The sequence below is a fragment of the Salvia miltiorrhiza genome, chromosome 7 (assembly GCF_028751815.1).
Source record: "Salvia miltiorrhiza cultivar Shanhuang (shh) chromosome 7, IMPLAD_Smil_shh, whole genome shotgun sequence".
Taxonomy (NCBI): domain Eukaryota; kingdom Viridiplantae; phylum Streptophyta; class Magnoliopsida; order Lamiales; family Lamiaceae; genus Salvia; species Salvia miltiorrhiza.
Window position 1 is genome coordinate 51,207,542 of NC_080393.1, and position 14,980 is coordinate 51,222,521.

General features: G+C 36.2%; 2 protein-coding genes and 1 pseudogene across 2 annotated transcripts; all 3 read right to left on the minus strand.

The window, feature by feature from the left end:
• Positions 1-1,922: 1,922 nt before the first annotated feature.
• LOC130994355 (putative disease resistance protein At3g14460) lies at positions 1,923-2,495 on the minus strand. Its single transcript, XM_057919403.1, has one exon. It carries the CDS (start codon positions 2,493-2,495, stop codon positions 1,923-1,925), a length of 573 nt encoding a protein of 190 aa, XP_057775386.1.
• A 2,036-nt stretch (positions 2,496-4,531) lies between these two features.
• Positions 4,532-5,832, minus strand: LOC130994357 (putative disease resistance protein RGA3; annotated as a pseudogene).
• Positions 5,833-11,946: 6,114 nt separating this feature from the next.
• On the minus strand, positions 11,947-12,953 carry LOC130994358 (uncharacterized). Its single transcript, XM_057919404.1, has 2 exons — positions 12,603-12,953; positions 11,947-12,525 (listed from the first exon to the last, which is right to left on the minus strand). Exons 1-2 carry the CDS (start codon positions 12,951-12,953, stop codon positions 11,947-11,949), a joined length of 930 nt encoding a protein of 309 aa, XP_057775387.1.
• Between the last annotated feature and the right edge of the window lie 2,027 nt (positions 12,954-14,980).

Consider the following 14,980-nt stretch of genomic DNA (forward strand, 5'->3'; position numbering starts at 1 on the left):
TTTAATGCATATAATGAAGTAAAGAGAATTCTTGGACATAGTAAAGCAAAGGGTGGAAATAGCTAAAGGGCAAAATTGTCATAAGTGGGTACATTTTGTATGTTTTAAAATAGGTGGGTACATTTTAGGTTTTGTTTATGAAAAGGGGTATTTTCAACCATTAACCCTTAAAGTTAAGTTGCTAGCTCAAAAAGACATAAGAGAATAGCATTTTAGTCCTGTCCAAATACCAAAATACTCTTCCCTTTTGCAACAAGGTCAAGGTGCTACAAACACACACACACACACACACGCAGTAAATTAACCGATATACAGAGTAGTATTGGGTGTGCTTAGTACTAGAGATATCCTACAGAGTATTGGGGTGAGGAAGATAGGTGGTTCTGCACTTTAATTAACATATCTACATCCAATTTACATCTAAGTTTCTCAGCTTCTGCTGTTCAAATTCTAAATCTGAATTACATTTCTCAATTGTACTCCAAACATTACCATAAAAAGAGTTTTAGAGGGTACGATTGTTTTTGGATTTTTTTAAAAAAAAAGAAAGAAAAAAACTACATTTGAAACGTAGAACAACACATGAATTTGCATTCGTGAGAGTCGGATTCATACGCGGGCGGGGAGGAGAAACGAAGTTGAAGTTTGGGATTAAATTGGGATATGGATCTCCATGTTGAATCTTCCCCATCGTCTGCATATCTTTCTCCTAGCTTTGGTGAACGCACAATCCTCAAGAGCTGCAAAGACGAGGCCTTATGAATGAGGCGATGCGAAAGTTTCTTCAAACCCTCACACCAATCGATAGTCAACTCTGTGAGACATGGCATCACCACACATTTTTCTTCTTCTTCTTCTTCCGTTGTTATGTCCACCCACTCTTCCCATTCGTGGCAAGAGCTAACTACTCCCTCCGTCCCAATAAATGTGGCCACCTTTCCTATTTGGTTTATCCCACTAAAAGTGGCCACTTCTTAAAGTAGTAAAAATTAGGGCTTGATTAAGTAACTAATGAATGTGTTAATTAATCTACCTAATAAAGTCATTATTCCTACCTAACCCTAGGTCATCCGCCTCTCACTCTCTCATTCGCCTCTCACACTCTCTCTCTCATCCGCCTCTCTCGCACTTTCTCCCTCTCGCAGCTGCCCTCCTCCACCATGAAACTTTCTCCCCAAATTTCCGGCTCTTCGCCGTGGAAATTTGACACGGTCCCCTGTGATTTCTCACCTCTTTTCGGTGAGGTGATGTCGGATCCAAACCCCTCTCCATTCGATGAGGTCTGCAACCCTCTATCGCCACCAATCGTCGCCGATTCCACAGATCTGCCGGCCGCTGTGATGGAGGAGGTCATCTCCTCCGAGTCGCAAGAGTCACAGGTGTACGTCGCCTCTATTAGCGGCGTTCTATTCCCCCTGTCACGGGTTCCTTCCTCCGAGCAAACCCTAATCGAAGGGGGTTCTATTTCTGTGTCTGCCGCCGATTCGACCCCGCCGCCGTCCGCTGTGATGAAGGAGGTCATCTCCTCCTCCGACGTGCACTGTGAAACCCTAATTGAAGGGGCTTCGATTAGTATTTCTTCTCCGCCTCTGACTCCCGATTCTCTTGAGTCAGAGGATCTATTTGGTCTTGTGGTCGCCGATACACTGTCACATTGGTCGGATGTGGACTTTGGCGATGAACCGGAGACGGAAGGGTGGACGGCAGTCCAAGAAATGGAGCCTCCAGTTCCATATTTAACTTAATTAAATTTAAAAGCTAAGCTTTAAAATTAATTGAAATTTAAAAAAAAATGGAAAAGGTTGTTACAAAAGGTAGTTGTAATTAACTCACTAACAAAGTCATTAAAAAAGTGGGCCACACATGATTTAAGCTTAACTCTCACTTTCTTAATCTCCGTGCCAAAAAGAAAGTGGCCACATTTATTGAGACGGAGGGAGTATCAGTTTCCTGAGTTTGGGAAATGCAACAACAACATCAGACGTTGATGAAGAAGATGAAGATTCTATTCCCAAAAACTCCATTCCCACCACCTTCAGTTGGCACATATTTTCCAGCATGAGAAGTTCCAAGAAAGGTAGTCTTCCCATAGCCGGCAATGAATGCACTTCACTGGAACCAATGAGTTTAATATCCTTAACAAAGTTGAGGGGCGATGAGATCCAATACGGAAGTGTGGACCCCATATATCCCACGATTGTAAGTTCTTTCAGCTCCTGATATGGCTCCAGAGCTTTTATTACGTCCATCCAGAATGATAGTGTTGATGACGACCGCTCCTTCTCATCTATCAAATCCTCGAATATTATAAAGAGTGCTTGAACGTGTATCTTGTTCTTTAATTCTACTTCTCGAGCATCCTCAACCAACTCCTTTAAATCACTGCTACGATTCAAGTAGATATTCAATGATAGAGATCCAGTAAGACGGTTTAATTTTTTCAACAATCCCAACTTATTGCAACCACTTTCCACATGGAACGAATCCAATGCCATTTTGTGGAGACAAATTAACTCACCTACTCCTTGAGGCAAATGATATCTGATGTGTGTATTTTAGTTACCTAGTTTAGTGTGTGTTTGCTATGGTTTTATATGTTTTTACATGATTTATGGTATTTTGGATGTAGGAATTGAGCGAAATTTGGAGATGATCTTGTGGATGGAAGAAATCGGAAGAAGTCGAGTTTTTGATGAAGTTCGTGGGATTTTGAAGATGATTGGAGATTGGGCTTGGAATTAATTGTTTAGAATTTATTTAGCCCAAAACTCTTCTTTTTAATTAATTTTTGGACTTTTTGTTCGAATGTTTGGCAGCCCATTTTAGAGTATGCGGTTGTTTGTGTTTTGTGGGAATCAATTCCCTTGATTTGGTAGCCGCCAACTCTTAGATATATATAGGATTAGTGGGTTTCTTAGGAGACACGTTTTTTTATTACTCAAAACTTAGGTTAATTTTATTTACTTGGCTTTTGTGTTTTTTCTTGCCTTGAAGACTTGCGGCTACCTTTGTGTAGCAAGATAGATGAGACTTCTTTTGTTAATTCAATTGTGGTGACTTTGTTTATTTCAATTCAATTTATTTCTATTGTTTTTATGTTTGAATTTATTTATTTGATTGTTCTAGTTTTCGTTATGAGTAGCTAAATCTTTAATTCGGCGAGAATAATGAAACATTAATTTATCAATCTGTGAGACCTAATTGGTTTTAAAATTGGTTCTTGTTAATTTCGATTTATTCTTAGGGTTTAAAGATAATTTCGATTTTATTTAAGCCTGAACAACTTAGATTAAATTGGATTACAGTCAATTAGCACCTCCAATCCGTAATTGTTGGAATATGGCTGATTAGTGATAAAGCTATCGTGTTCGTAGTAGGAATAAATTGGTGGATTAATTATTACTAGCGTATCTATGATAATTGGTCTAAACTGGGTTCCTTTATCTTAATGCTATTAGAATATTAAATCTAGGTCTGGCGTCTCCAGCTAGGTTATATTTTAATAAGGGAAATAAGCAGGTCTGGCGTCTCCAGCTGTTTATCGACACAGAGGAATTGGGGTACGTCCGTTGCATTTCACGGTATCCTATAACTGGTTGGTTGATAAGGATTAATTAATCTTTGCATCGATGATCAGAGATTGAATTAGTGTGGATTTATTCGAGCCGAGTTACCTTTCATTAATTATTTTCTAGAGTTAATTTATTTGATTTATTGCTTTCTTAGTTATAATTAATTTTCTCAAAATTAAGGCGTGGTGGCATCACCAAAAATATAGATTTTAGGGAATCGAATGATTTTATCTGCTCTTTGTGGGATCGACCCTGCTTATCATTATACTAATTAGTTTTGATAATTCTGTAGGAATTATTTGGTGGAAAACGACGTCCACCAGTATCCTAGAGCCAAAGGAGTGCCCTTAATAAGAAGGTGTTGGAGGTTTTGGAGCCAATGAATGCCTTCGGGAAGTCTATTGAGTTTACGACAACATGTAATATCTAAGCTTTGCAATTCAACCAAATTACACATGCTCTCTGGTAACTCCTTCAATTTGATATTACGACTTAAGTCAAGGTGTCTCAACTTAACCAAATTTTCAATTTCTCCCGAAATCTCTTCTAGAGAGCAGCCTCCTAACAAGAGAGTTTGCAAGAAGTAAAGCCTACAAATGATTTTGAAGCCATCCTCCGACAATTTATTACCACTTAAATCCAACCATCTAAAGTGAATCAACTTTTCCATGCCTTGTGGCAGAGGATCATCCTTAAATCCCCACTTAGATTTGAACACCCTAAGACTTTTATGGCAATCGCAAAGAAGGGGAGGTGTTCCCTTGTCCTAATATATCTTTCGATATACTTGGACCTCAGAAGCACATTGGCAACTTTTCTTTCTCATTTCATCTCTACCATTATTCTTCCTAAGGAAAAGAGCAAAATCATGTACTATATCATGCATTTTACACGATTCTATCTGCTCCCCTAATTCATTTATCACAAAGTCTTGAAACAGAGAACGCATTGGTAAATTGTTGAAGTACTATCTCCCTTTACGTTCCCCTTTAAGTTCCGCTCCACCATCTTTCGTAACAGAGCCCAAATACCCTAATGCCATCCATGCTTGTATCAGCCTCTCAACATTGATTCGGTAATCTTTAGGATAGACGGCACAATATGAAAAACAATGCTTAAGAACTGGGGACAATTCATTGTAACTTAAAAGCAAATGAGGAAAAAGCTCTACTTCCGCCTTCTCCAATTTCCATATTTCAGTCTCCCATATATTCTCCCACTCTTCCAAACTATTCTTGTTTTTCAAAAGACTTCTCAGAACATTAGCAGCAAGAGGCAATCCCTTGCACTTGCTAGCTATTTTCTTCCCAACATCCTCAAACTTTCTACATTCCTCCTCATTCCTTCCTCGAAGGGATATGGGACGCATTAGTGACCAACACTCTTCATCACTCAGCTATTTTGGGTGGTAAATGTCTTCATCTACGGTATCCATCACATCCTTCGCGACCTGTTCATTCCTCGTTGTCACCCAAATTTTGCATCCCGATGCACCCTTTTGCAGTCTGGTTTTCAGGGCTTCCCATTTGCTGTTATCTCCTGTCCTAACATCATCAAGGACAAGAAGAAACTTCTTTCCTGTAATACAATCTTTCAACTTTTCTAGCACCAACTCCAATTGGCTGGTATCTCCAGGAATAATCTCTTTTGTCACACTTTCAACAATTCCTCTAGCAACTCCACCCACATCAAAGGGATGAGAAACACATACCCAAATTTTTGATTCGAAGCAATCCTTTATTTGAGTGTCGTTGTAAACAAGCTGAACAAGAGTTGTCTTCCCAATTCCCCCATCCCAGCTATACACAGAATGTGGCTATTCTTATTCTTCTCGAGAAAACGAAATGTTGTTTTCTCCTCTAAAATCAGATCGAGAGTAGCTTTCACATTCTGTATTTCCTTGGCAGTATCACGACGAACAACAACTTTGTTGAAACATAAACATGGAGATGAGATGACGGAGCAGCATACCTTTTGCTTAGGAGCATCTTCGTCTATCTTATGTTTGAGAAGAGTATAGTTCCATTCATCCACAATGTCATCCATTATCTTCGAGCTTCCTCAACCAGATTTTGACGCTTTGTTTCTTCACTCCTCTCTTTTCTGCATCATCCAACCCACATCTGATCATCTCGAGCTTGTTGGAAAGATACTGAAGCTCCTTCTCCACACCTCTCACCAAATTCCATTCATACCAAATCTGATCTTCAATGATAGCTGCAACTCTCTCCACCACAGCTGAAATCATAGCATCCGCCATTATCAATACAACCTGCAATTTTCTCACTCTCTATGTTTATTTTTCGCCTTATATTTTTCTCTGTGGTGAAAATGATAGATAAAAGTGAGAGATTTACAATTACTGATTCCATCACATGTGCCCTCTTCTGAGAAGTGAAGATGACCGTTGACTGCATAGCTCTAAGTGGGACGAGCAAACTTTTATATCTTTGTCCAAGAATTGCTATGATTGATTTCCCATCATTTTCTTCTACCTGCAGCGCCCATAATAATACTTCTAGTGATTTTGCTTACTTGCTTTTGGAGGTAGATTTGCATTAGAGTAAAATTAAAATAATAAAGCATGCAGTGGATCATATTGAAATTGTTTTCAAGTAGAGCGAGCCAGCGCGAGTCATGACCAGAAATCGTGCTTGTGTATTAGCGTTTAAAGCGCAACATTACAAAACAGCAAATTTGCACTAAAATCGCAAACCGCCCTGCATTGCAAATTTGCAATTGATCTCAATTTAACATTGTCTAGCGTATGACTTTTTTAATAATTTACTATATACATGAACATGATGAAATTATGGTAATTTAATATATTATCAAATTAATAAATGATATAATTACATTGTATTACATATCCCACCTAGAAGGTAGTATCCAGAATCTCAATGATCTATATAATACATATAGCTAGGACCTCGACTTTATAAAGAATCTTGTGTTTTGAAATAAATATGATATTACATTCGTCCCATTATAAATGGTTCAAAAAATTTCGACACAGAAATTAAGAAAACTGTGTAAATTGGTTAAAAGTGGTAGGGTCTACACTTTTTTAAATGTTAAATTTTTAATTTATGAAAACAAGTCACTTATAGTGAGACGACCCCAAAATGGAATACAGGTCACTTTTAGTGGGAAGAATGTAGTACTTTTTATCTTTTATTTCTTTTGTTATATTAGTTTTTTTTTTTTGGATTAAATTTGTATGATAAATTAAATTTATAGATAATGTCACATGTCATAATTTTATTAGTATCTTAGATTTTAAAATATGATAATGCCACATGTCATCCTTTAATTAGCGGCTATAAATACACACCAATATTGTCATAGTTAAACACAAGATACAATTCTCTCATTTTATCTTCATATGGCATCAATTTCACTTTCAAATTGTTCATCTCCCTTTTCCTATGTAATTTTAATTCATGTAATTTCAGTTTTTATTTAATCTCCTTCAATAACATTCATTACTTTTTGTAGAGTCACATGCAATTTTGTTTAACATAATTAAAAATATTATAATTAAAATTAATAGAAAAATAATTATATAAAATATTGTGGTCACTTATAAACCATAAAATGTTGATTTGATTGGATTGGATAGAATATTAGTGATGTGAAAAAAAGATAGATTAATTAAATATTGAAAAAGTTGAATGGTTGGGCTGGTCACTAATAGGGATGGTATTAGAACAAGGGCATTTATTTTGGATGAACATCCAGATATAATATGAAACGACGGTGTCCCAGTCGATTTGCAATTCAAAAGCCTTTCTCTAAAAATCACATGTTTCAAAGTGTAACAAATTCGGCATGGATGGAGAAGATTGTGATGAAGCTTATAGAGAAGATACATATTGAAGACTTAGTTCAATTGTTATTGATTGATTTCAAGATTGAGACAATGCCATTTGCCTTGCCTACACCACTCAAAGTTCATCACTAGGATTCCAAATTGAGCATATCATTTTGCTCCTCATATTTAAGAATTAAGATTAGATTACATCCTCGGTCCCACAATATATTTTGTGTCATCCTGTCGCACTTTTAATTATTATTTTTATTTTGTTTCTTTAATTTTAATTTATTATATTTTAATATAATTTTATAATTAGAGTCTATATTTATTTGAATTAATAACATATTATTAAAGTTAGGAGTATAATTTTTTTTAAATTTTAATTTTTAGTGATAAATATTAATTAGAGTTTATTATGTAATAATATTTTTTATTTTTATAACTAATAGTTATAAAATAGAGAAATTAAGAATGTGACGCAATGTCACACAACAAGTCGTGGGATAGAAGATCTCATCCAGTGATGGTGAAACTTCAAAGTTGATATAGACTTTGAGGTTGTTACATAATTTTTTTTCTTTTTTTTTGTGATTAATTGACCATGCCCTATGGAAGGTGGATTCTTGAACAAAGTTGTCTTTGTGGGAAAAAAATAAAAATAAATAAATAAACAAAAAAACACACAAATTATTATGTAACCTCTTTGTGCTTGAAAACATTTTAATTTATTGTAGTTTTGGGCCATTTAATCGCGTGGATAAAACGGTATAATCGATGGCTTTAACTATGTTGGTTACTGATTTCGTTTTGATTTTGGGGCCACTGACTTTGTGAAATTTTGGTATTTAAATTGTTCGAACTTGATTCAAGTTAAAGATAGAATGTCTCAAGAAATAGACTGGGCTTAATGGAGTAGTTAGTTTAGAAGACCATAAAGTTGGACTACTGGTTGTCCTATTATTGATTGGACCTTTTAGAATGGCCCAATTCATTGATTAAGTCCGAAAAGAAATCGGGGCTAATCGGAATCAGGTGAATCGGCCCGTGCTCAATAGCCTGAGCCCCGAACCGTTGACCAAATGTCAAAATTGTAATTGCCCCTGGACACGGTCCAATTAAGGGCTAAAAAATTGAATCACGAAATCGACAGTTAATCATCGGATCGAACCGTCGGTTTCTAATTAAGAGTGACACGGTTTTTAATAAAGTGGTTAATTGTATTGTGAGTGGAATAAAAGTTTTATTTTTTATGTGAATGTTAAAATAATTAAAGTTGAGTAAAGATCCCACCTACTATTACTAAAAATAAAAATAGATACAAAAATATGGAACATCCAAAAATAAAAAATATGAATACTAAGTGTAACTTATAAAAAGAAAGAGAGAGAGCGAGAGACTTGCTGACTGCTGAGTGAGGGCTGGTGTGCGTAGAGAAATGGGTCGGAGTGTTTAGAAAGCCCAAATTGGCAGCGGCCCATTATCCATAAAAATAATTAGGCCCAAAATATAACTTCTAATTGCTTTAAAATTAGTGTTTGTATATGAAACCCAAACATAAATACAAAGGGTAATTCTATTTATAACCTCAGATTTACTCTTTGTAGCCTTTTATTTCAGAAAATATTAAAATTATTTATATAGTAACTATTTTACCCTTTAGCCCCCAATTCAATTTTCTTTTTCGACGTAACCCCCTTTCTTCAACAGCCTCTGCCCCTTCTTCAACAGATGGAAATCTCTTATTCAAACCATGAATTTGAAAGCTAGTCATCTCCCTCATTTCAATCCATCATTATCCCTCATTTCACCAAAATCATCACACTAGTCATCTCCCTCACCATCTTCGAACTCCTTATTTCTCTACTTCTCCACATTTCATCACATCATTCAAAAGCTGCTCTCTCTCTCTCTGTCTACACAAATTTCAATTTAATTAATAATGTATGAATTTATAAACAAGACATAATGAAATGGAGAAGTAAATACTAGGCTAGGTTACTCCAACAAAACCCCATTTCTCTGTAACCCAAGCGCCTTTGAATTCCCCGATGATATAGTTGGAGCCTATAGCTTCGCGTTTTTCACCATCGGTATACTCGACAATACCTCCTAGGGTGTAATTTTTCCGATCACGCCTTCTTCGCTGCAAAATCTATGTTAAAGGGCCTCATTACTTCACAAAATCACCAATAAAAATTGTCACATAAATTTAAAAACATTAAAAGATTAAGGTTGGCCTGAAACACACACATATTCCATTATATAAATATGTTTCCTCGTTTTTACTCTCGCAGCTCGCAGCCTCTGCTGTGCAACGACACTCTTAGGACTACTACATGCAAAACCGAAGTTAATGATATTGTGCTTCTTCTTCTTTGTTTATACTTTTGGAGGCTATGTATAAATCTATTACTTTCGATTTGGGGTTATAGGATCGCTAATTTTGATCACTGACGGATCAACGACGGCCGCCGTGTGTCGCTGTAAAAGTGGTCGGTAAAAAAATTACCGACAGAATTTCGCATCCGTCGCTAATTACCGGCGGAAATACCGACGGACCGTCCGTAGGTAAGCACATGACGACACCGGCGTCGTTTGAAATCAGCGACGGAAATGACCGTCGGTATTAGCGACGGAATTCATTTTCGTCGCTATTTTTTTTTACGAAAAATAATAATAATTTTTTTTAATATCAGTCTAGCTTTATTCTCCACAAGTATTTTGGTATTTCTAATGTATTTTGAACTTAATTGCATACGTTAAGACGAACTTTCCAGTGGGTCACCCATCTTAGTTGTGCTCTAATTCAAGCACGCTTCACCTTGAAGTTCTTTTCGAGTGGTCACCAGTACAGAACATGTGTATTATTGATATAACTATCACCTATTAATTCATTTAAACTCTATCTCAATATACAATATCATTTATTCATAACCTTAGAATATGCTGAAGTCATATCTAAAGACTTGTGGTGCCGACGAAAGAATGAAGGTAAATATACGATCAAATTTAAAATAATAAAAAATATTAATATTATAGTTAGTTAAAAATATATATATTATTATTGAAAATAACAATAAATTTAAAATATTCTCAATAATTTAAAAATAAGAATAAATTAGAATATTAATTAAAAAATAATAAAAATATTTAAAAAAAATAAAAATAACAAAAAAAAATTAATACTCCCTCCGTCCACGAATCAACTTCTTGTTTGCCTCTAAAATTTTGTCCACCAATTAACTTCCTACTCTGCTTTTTGGACATACATACCCTCCCTTACTTTTTAAATTACCACCTTTTACCACTTGGGCCCACCATATTACCTTCACATTATTAATTAATCTCACCAATTAACAACATCTAATTAAATTGGGCTAACAGCCTAAATAAATTTAGTTGCCTTTTTCGGCCCACTTATCCTAGGGTTGCCTACCTATTTTATTCCCTAAAATGGGAATTCATAATTGATTGGTTGAAACCCTAATTTCTTGAGCGGCGCCGATTCCCTCTACTCCCTACTTCTCCGATCTTCTTCTTCCTCCCACCGTTCAATGGCTTCTCTTCCGACGTCTCCTCCCACCTATTCAAGGGAGTGGGTTGTTCAATCGGAGGAAATCGAGTCTTTTTTCGTGCACCCCTCCATGGAAGAAGTCGTCGAGAAGTATGTTGCTTCTTTTGACGAGGTCGTGCCGGAGACCGATTCATTCGTGCCGGAGACTGATTCATTCGTGGTGGAGACAGAATCCATGGTGCCGGAGACTGAATCTTTTGTAGATTCGACTCCGACACCTGGATCTGTTGACCTGTGGTCGCCGCCGACCCCTACTCCACCTTTAACGGCGCCGGCACCCGGATCTGTCGAAGAAGCCATCTTTTACAATTTTGCTCAGTTTGAAGCCGAGAAATACACGAAATACGTTGGTATTTCGGAGTCCATCGGCGATGATACTGAGTACCAAGCATGGCTTGCTGTCGGTGGCCTCGTCTCTGAAGTACAGCCGCTACCCCACTCACCGCCGCCGCCTTCAGAACCCTGTGCGCGTCGTCGCCGCACTCAAACCCTAGAAATCTTTTTTCCTTGTTTGCTAGATCTGCTTGATTAAGGTGACATCTTTATCATTCTATCGTCTCTTTTGTTTTGTTGGTGGCTGGTGATGCCTATGGGGTCTGTTGGTTGGCTGGTGATGCCTATGGTGTTTTTGGGTGGCTGGTGATGCCTATGGTGTTTGTTGTTTGTTGTTCTTACCTGAATATGTGCTCTGAACATGCTGCCTGTATATGTGCTCCGGTGATGCCTATCATTTCAGACTTAAATTGATGATTACTGGTGCTATGGTGCTCTGTATATGCTTCATGTATATGTGCTCCGGTGATGCCTGCATTTCAGATTTAAATTGATGATTACAGATACTATAACTTGGTCTTAGACAGTCCCAATGATGATGTTTAATCTGAGGGAAATTGTTTACCTTCTAAGAAAGCCACCACTAAGTTTCTGACTTAGTTTGGAGGTTTCTTAGGAGTTAAACATACAAAATGAACCCCTACACTGCTCTAATTGATTTGCACATGCATGAACCCCTCCATGATTTGTTGCATCTCTTCTTCCTCCATGGTTTGTTGTGCTGCCTCCTCATTGCTGCCATAATCTTGTAGACCCTGTAGGTACTCCACACACTCCTGCACTAGGAGTTCTTCAACTTGTAGAGTTTCTGGTAGAATGCCTGCTCTTTCCAATCTTTCTTTGTTCATATGAGGGATTGTGTAGTTGTTATCCCCTTTAGCTTTGAGTATCTCATGGTAACATCCCTGTAGAGTGAGGAAGACATGGTTGATTTTCTGTGGTGGATACTCTAAGTATGCTTCATGCACATTTTTGAGTAATTCAACCACATCCTTGGCTGGTTTCTGATCCTTCAATGTTTGTATTGCTCTAAAGAAGCCAAGATCATTGACATTGGTGTCCGGAGAGTTCGCAGGTTGGCAGACTAGTTGGAAATTGAAACCATCTGATCTTGCAACTGCTAGAAACTCCAGGTCATCAGGCTTGATGTGTGGCTTCGCATTGTCTTGTTGTATGAATATGTGTTTGCTTGAAAATGCAGGCCACTTGGCCTTAAAAACAGGTAACATCTGTCGAGGATATTAAAAAAGCTAAATGATGAATTCTAAACACTAAATTCTGATAGCATAACGTAGTAAATTCATACCTTAGCGATCATGCAGTCCCTCATGATGTTCTTTGTGATGTTTGGTATTGGTTTAACCTCCATAGTGCCTTTTGCTCTATTCTTTGAGTTTCTTTTTGCTTCCTCTACATTTGTGAATGGAAAGATGCCCAATTTTCCATCAAAAAGCACATTCCCCTGTTCATCTATGATTGGGCGTGCAATTGCAGATAGAAACATGATTTTGTTAATAAATCTCTTACTTTTGCAAGTTCTATAAGGTTCCTTCTCATCCGGCAAAAGGTAATACCTATCCTTAGTTTTGGTTAGGTAAAACCACTTCTCGTCTATGTGTATAGTGTTGAACATCGTTTGGAATTTCCTCATTCCCATCTCACTCACATCACTAAGCTGTGATAGGCTCCATTGCAGCCTTGTTTTTTTTTTGTTTTGAGGAGTTAAGAACGGCTTGATGGAATTGGTATGTGGTCTAAGTTCCTTGCTTTTCACCCAATTGTGAAGAAGTGACTTACTAACACTTAATGAACATGCCATCACTCTAATTGATGATCTTTGTAGAACACTTAGATTTTTTACCTTTTCTGCATCGAGTTTCCACTTGTCTTTGTGAGTTGATCATTTTTTCATGTTCTTTAATGCTATAGGTATACCTACGGCTTGCTGCGCGGCTGCTTCTTTCCAGATTGTGTAAACGGTCCTTTCACTTGTTTTGAAGATGTTGGCGGCCTCATTCTTCGCCCCGTAGTTGCATTTGCCGTTCGAACTACGTTGCAACAACCACTGTGCAATCTGGTTCCTTTTTTCATTTGATAGTTTAGTGCTTTCCTGATTTTCTGCCATTTGGTGTAGTTGGAGAAATTAAATGAGCTCAACCACCTCTCCCATGTATTTATTGGCTGATTTAGTAGGTAGGTGGCATTGGAATTTCCCTCCAAATGTTTGAGAGGTGTTTTGGGATGTAATGGCGCCATTTTTGTTGAATTGACAGATTAGTGTTTATCATTTCAATGAAAAAATAGTGCATAAATCAATTTCAAGACTATGTATTTAAATTTTCATTTTATTTAATGTTTATCATTTCAATGAAAAAATAGTGCATAAATCAATTTCAAGAATCTGTATTTAAATTTTCATTTTATTTAATGTTTATCATTTCATGAAAAAATAGTGCAAAAATAAATTTCAATTGAACTGGGAGATTAGGTGTTTATCATTAAATGCTTTCATTTCAAGAATCGGTTCTTAAATTTTCAAGAATCTGTCCTTAAATGCTTAAAGAATTTTCAAAATGGAATATGTGCTTACATTTTCATAATTGAATCGGCACTTTTGCTTAGTATTTTCTCATTTAAATGCTTTCATTTAATTCATCTAATAAAATAATGTTAAATAGTTAGTGAAAGATTACTAAAAGTAATCACAATACATTATCACTACCCTTTTAGTATTTTACAACACATTTACACCACCTTTTTCAGCTTTCTTAAAACTCGTGCCGAACCCCAAACAAGAAGATGATTCATGGACGGAGGGAGTAATATTTACCGACGGAATTACCGACGGATTATTAATTAAAAAATAAAAAATTAAAAAATAATTAAAAAATAAATAATATTCAACGACTAAAAATTTAAAAAAAATAATTAAAAATAATGAATAATATTTAACGACGGATTATTTTCCGTCGTTAATAATTCAGTCGATATTCCGTCGGTAAATTTAAAAAAATAATTAAAAATAATGAATAATATTTAACGACGGATTATTTTCCGTCGCTAATAATTCCGTCGGTAAATTTTGAAAACATCTTCGTCGGAATTCCGCCGTTGTTCCGTCGGTGATTACCAACGGATTATTTTCCGTCGGTGTCCGATATATTTTTTTTGTAGTGGATAAAATAGTACATTTATATATATTTTTTTATTATTTATTAAATAGGAGGCTATGAAAAATAAAAAATTGGCTATGAATAGAATCTCCCAAATACAAAACAATAAATAAAATAAAATGATATGATACTTATAAACGCATATTTAAGATAATTCTGACGCTAAATTAGTAAGGTAAGTTTAGGCAGAAATTGAAACCATTAGAAAATGACATTTGTGAAATGATTACACTTTAATTATATGTAGATATGTAGCAGAGGTACTATGCTAATTAATTGCTACATATTGATATTTACCGGTTTTAAAAAGTCAATAAAAGAAAAAGGAGAAAGGTGCAACACACATGTAAAAAGATAATGAGGCGGTTTTGGGTACGCCCGAGTGTACCATACATCAGAATTGATTTGTATTCATAACCTAATCCGCATCCTGATCCAACCTCGCATTCTAACTCAAATCATACAAATGACACTATTCGGTTATATAAATGACAATGTCTGTAATTGACAT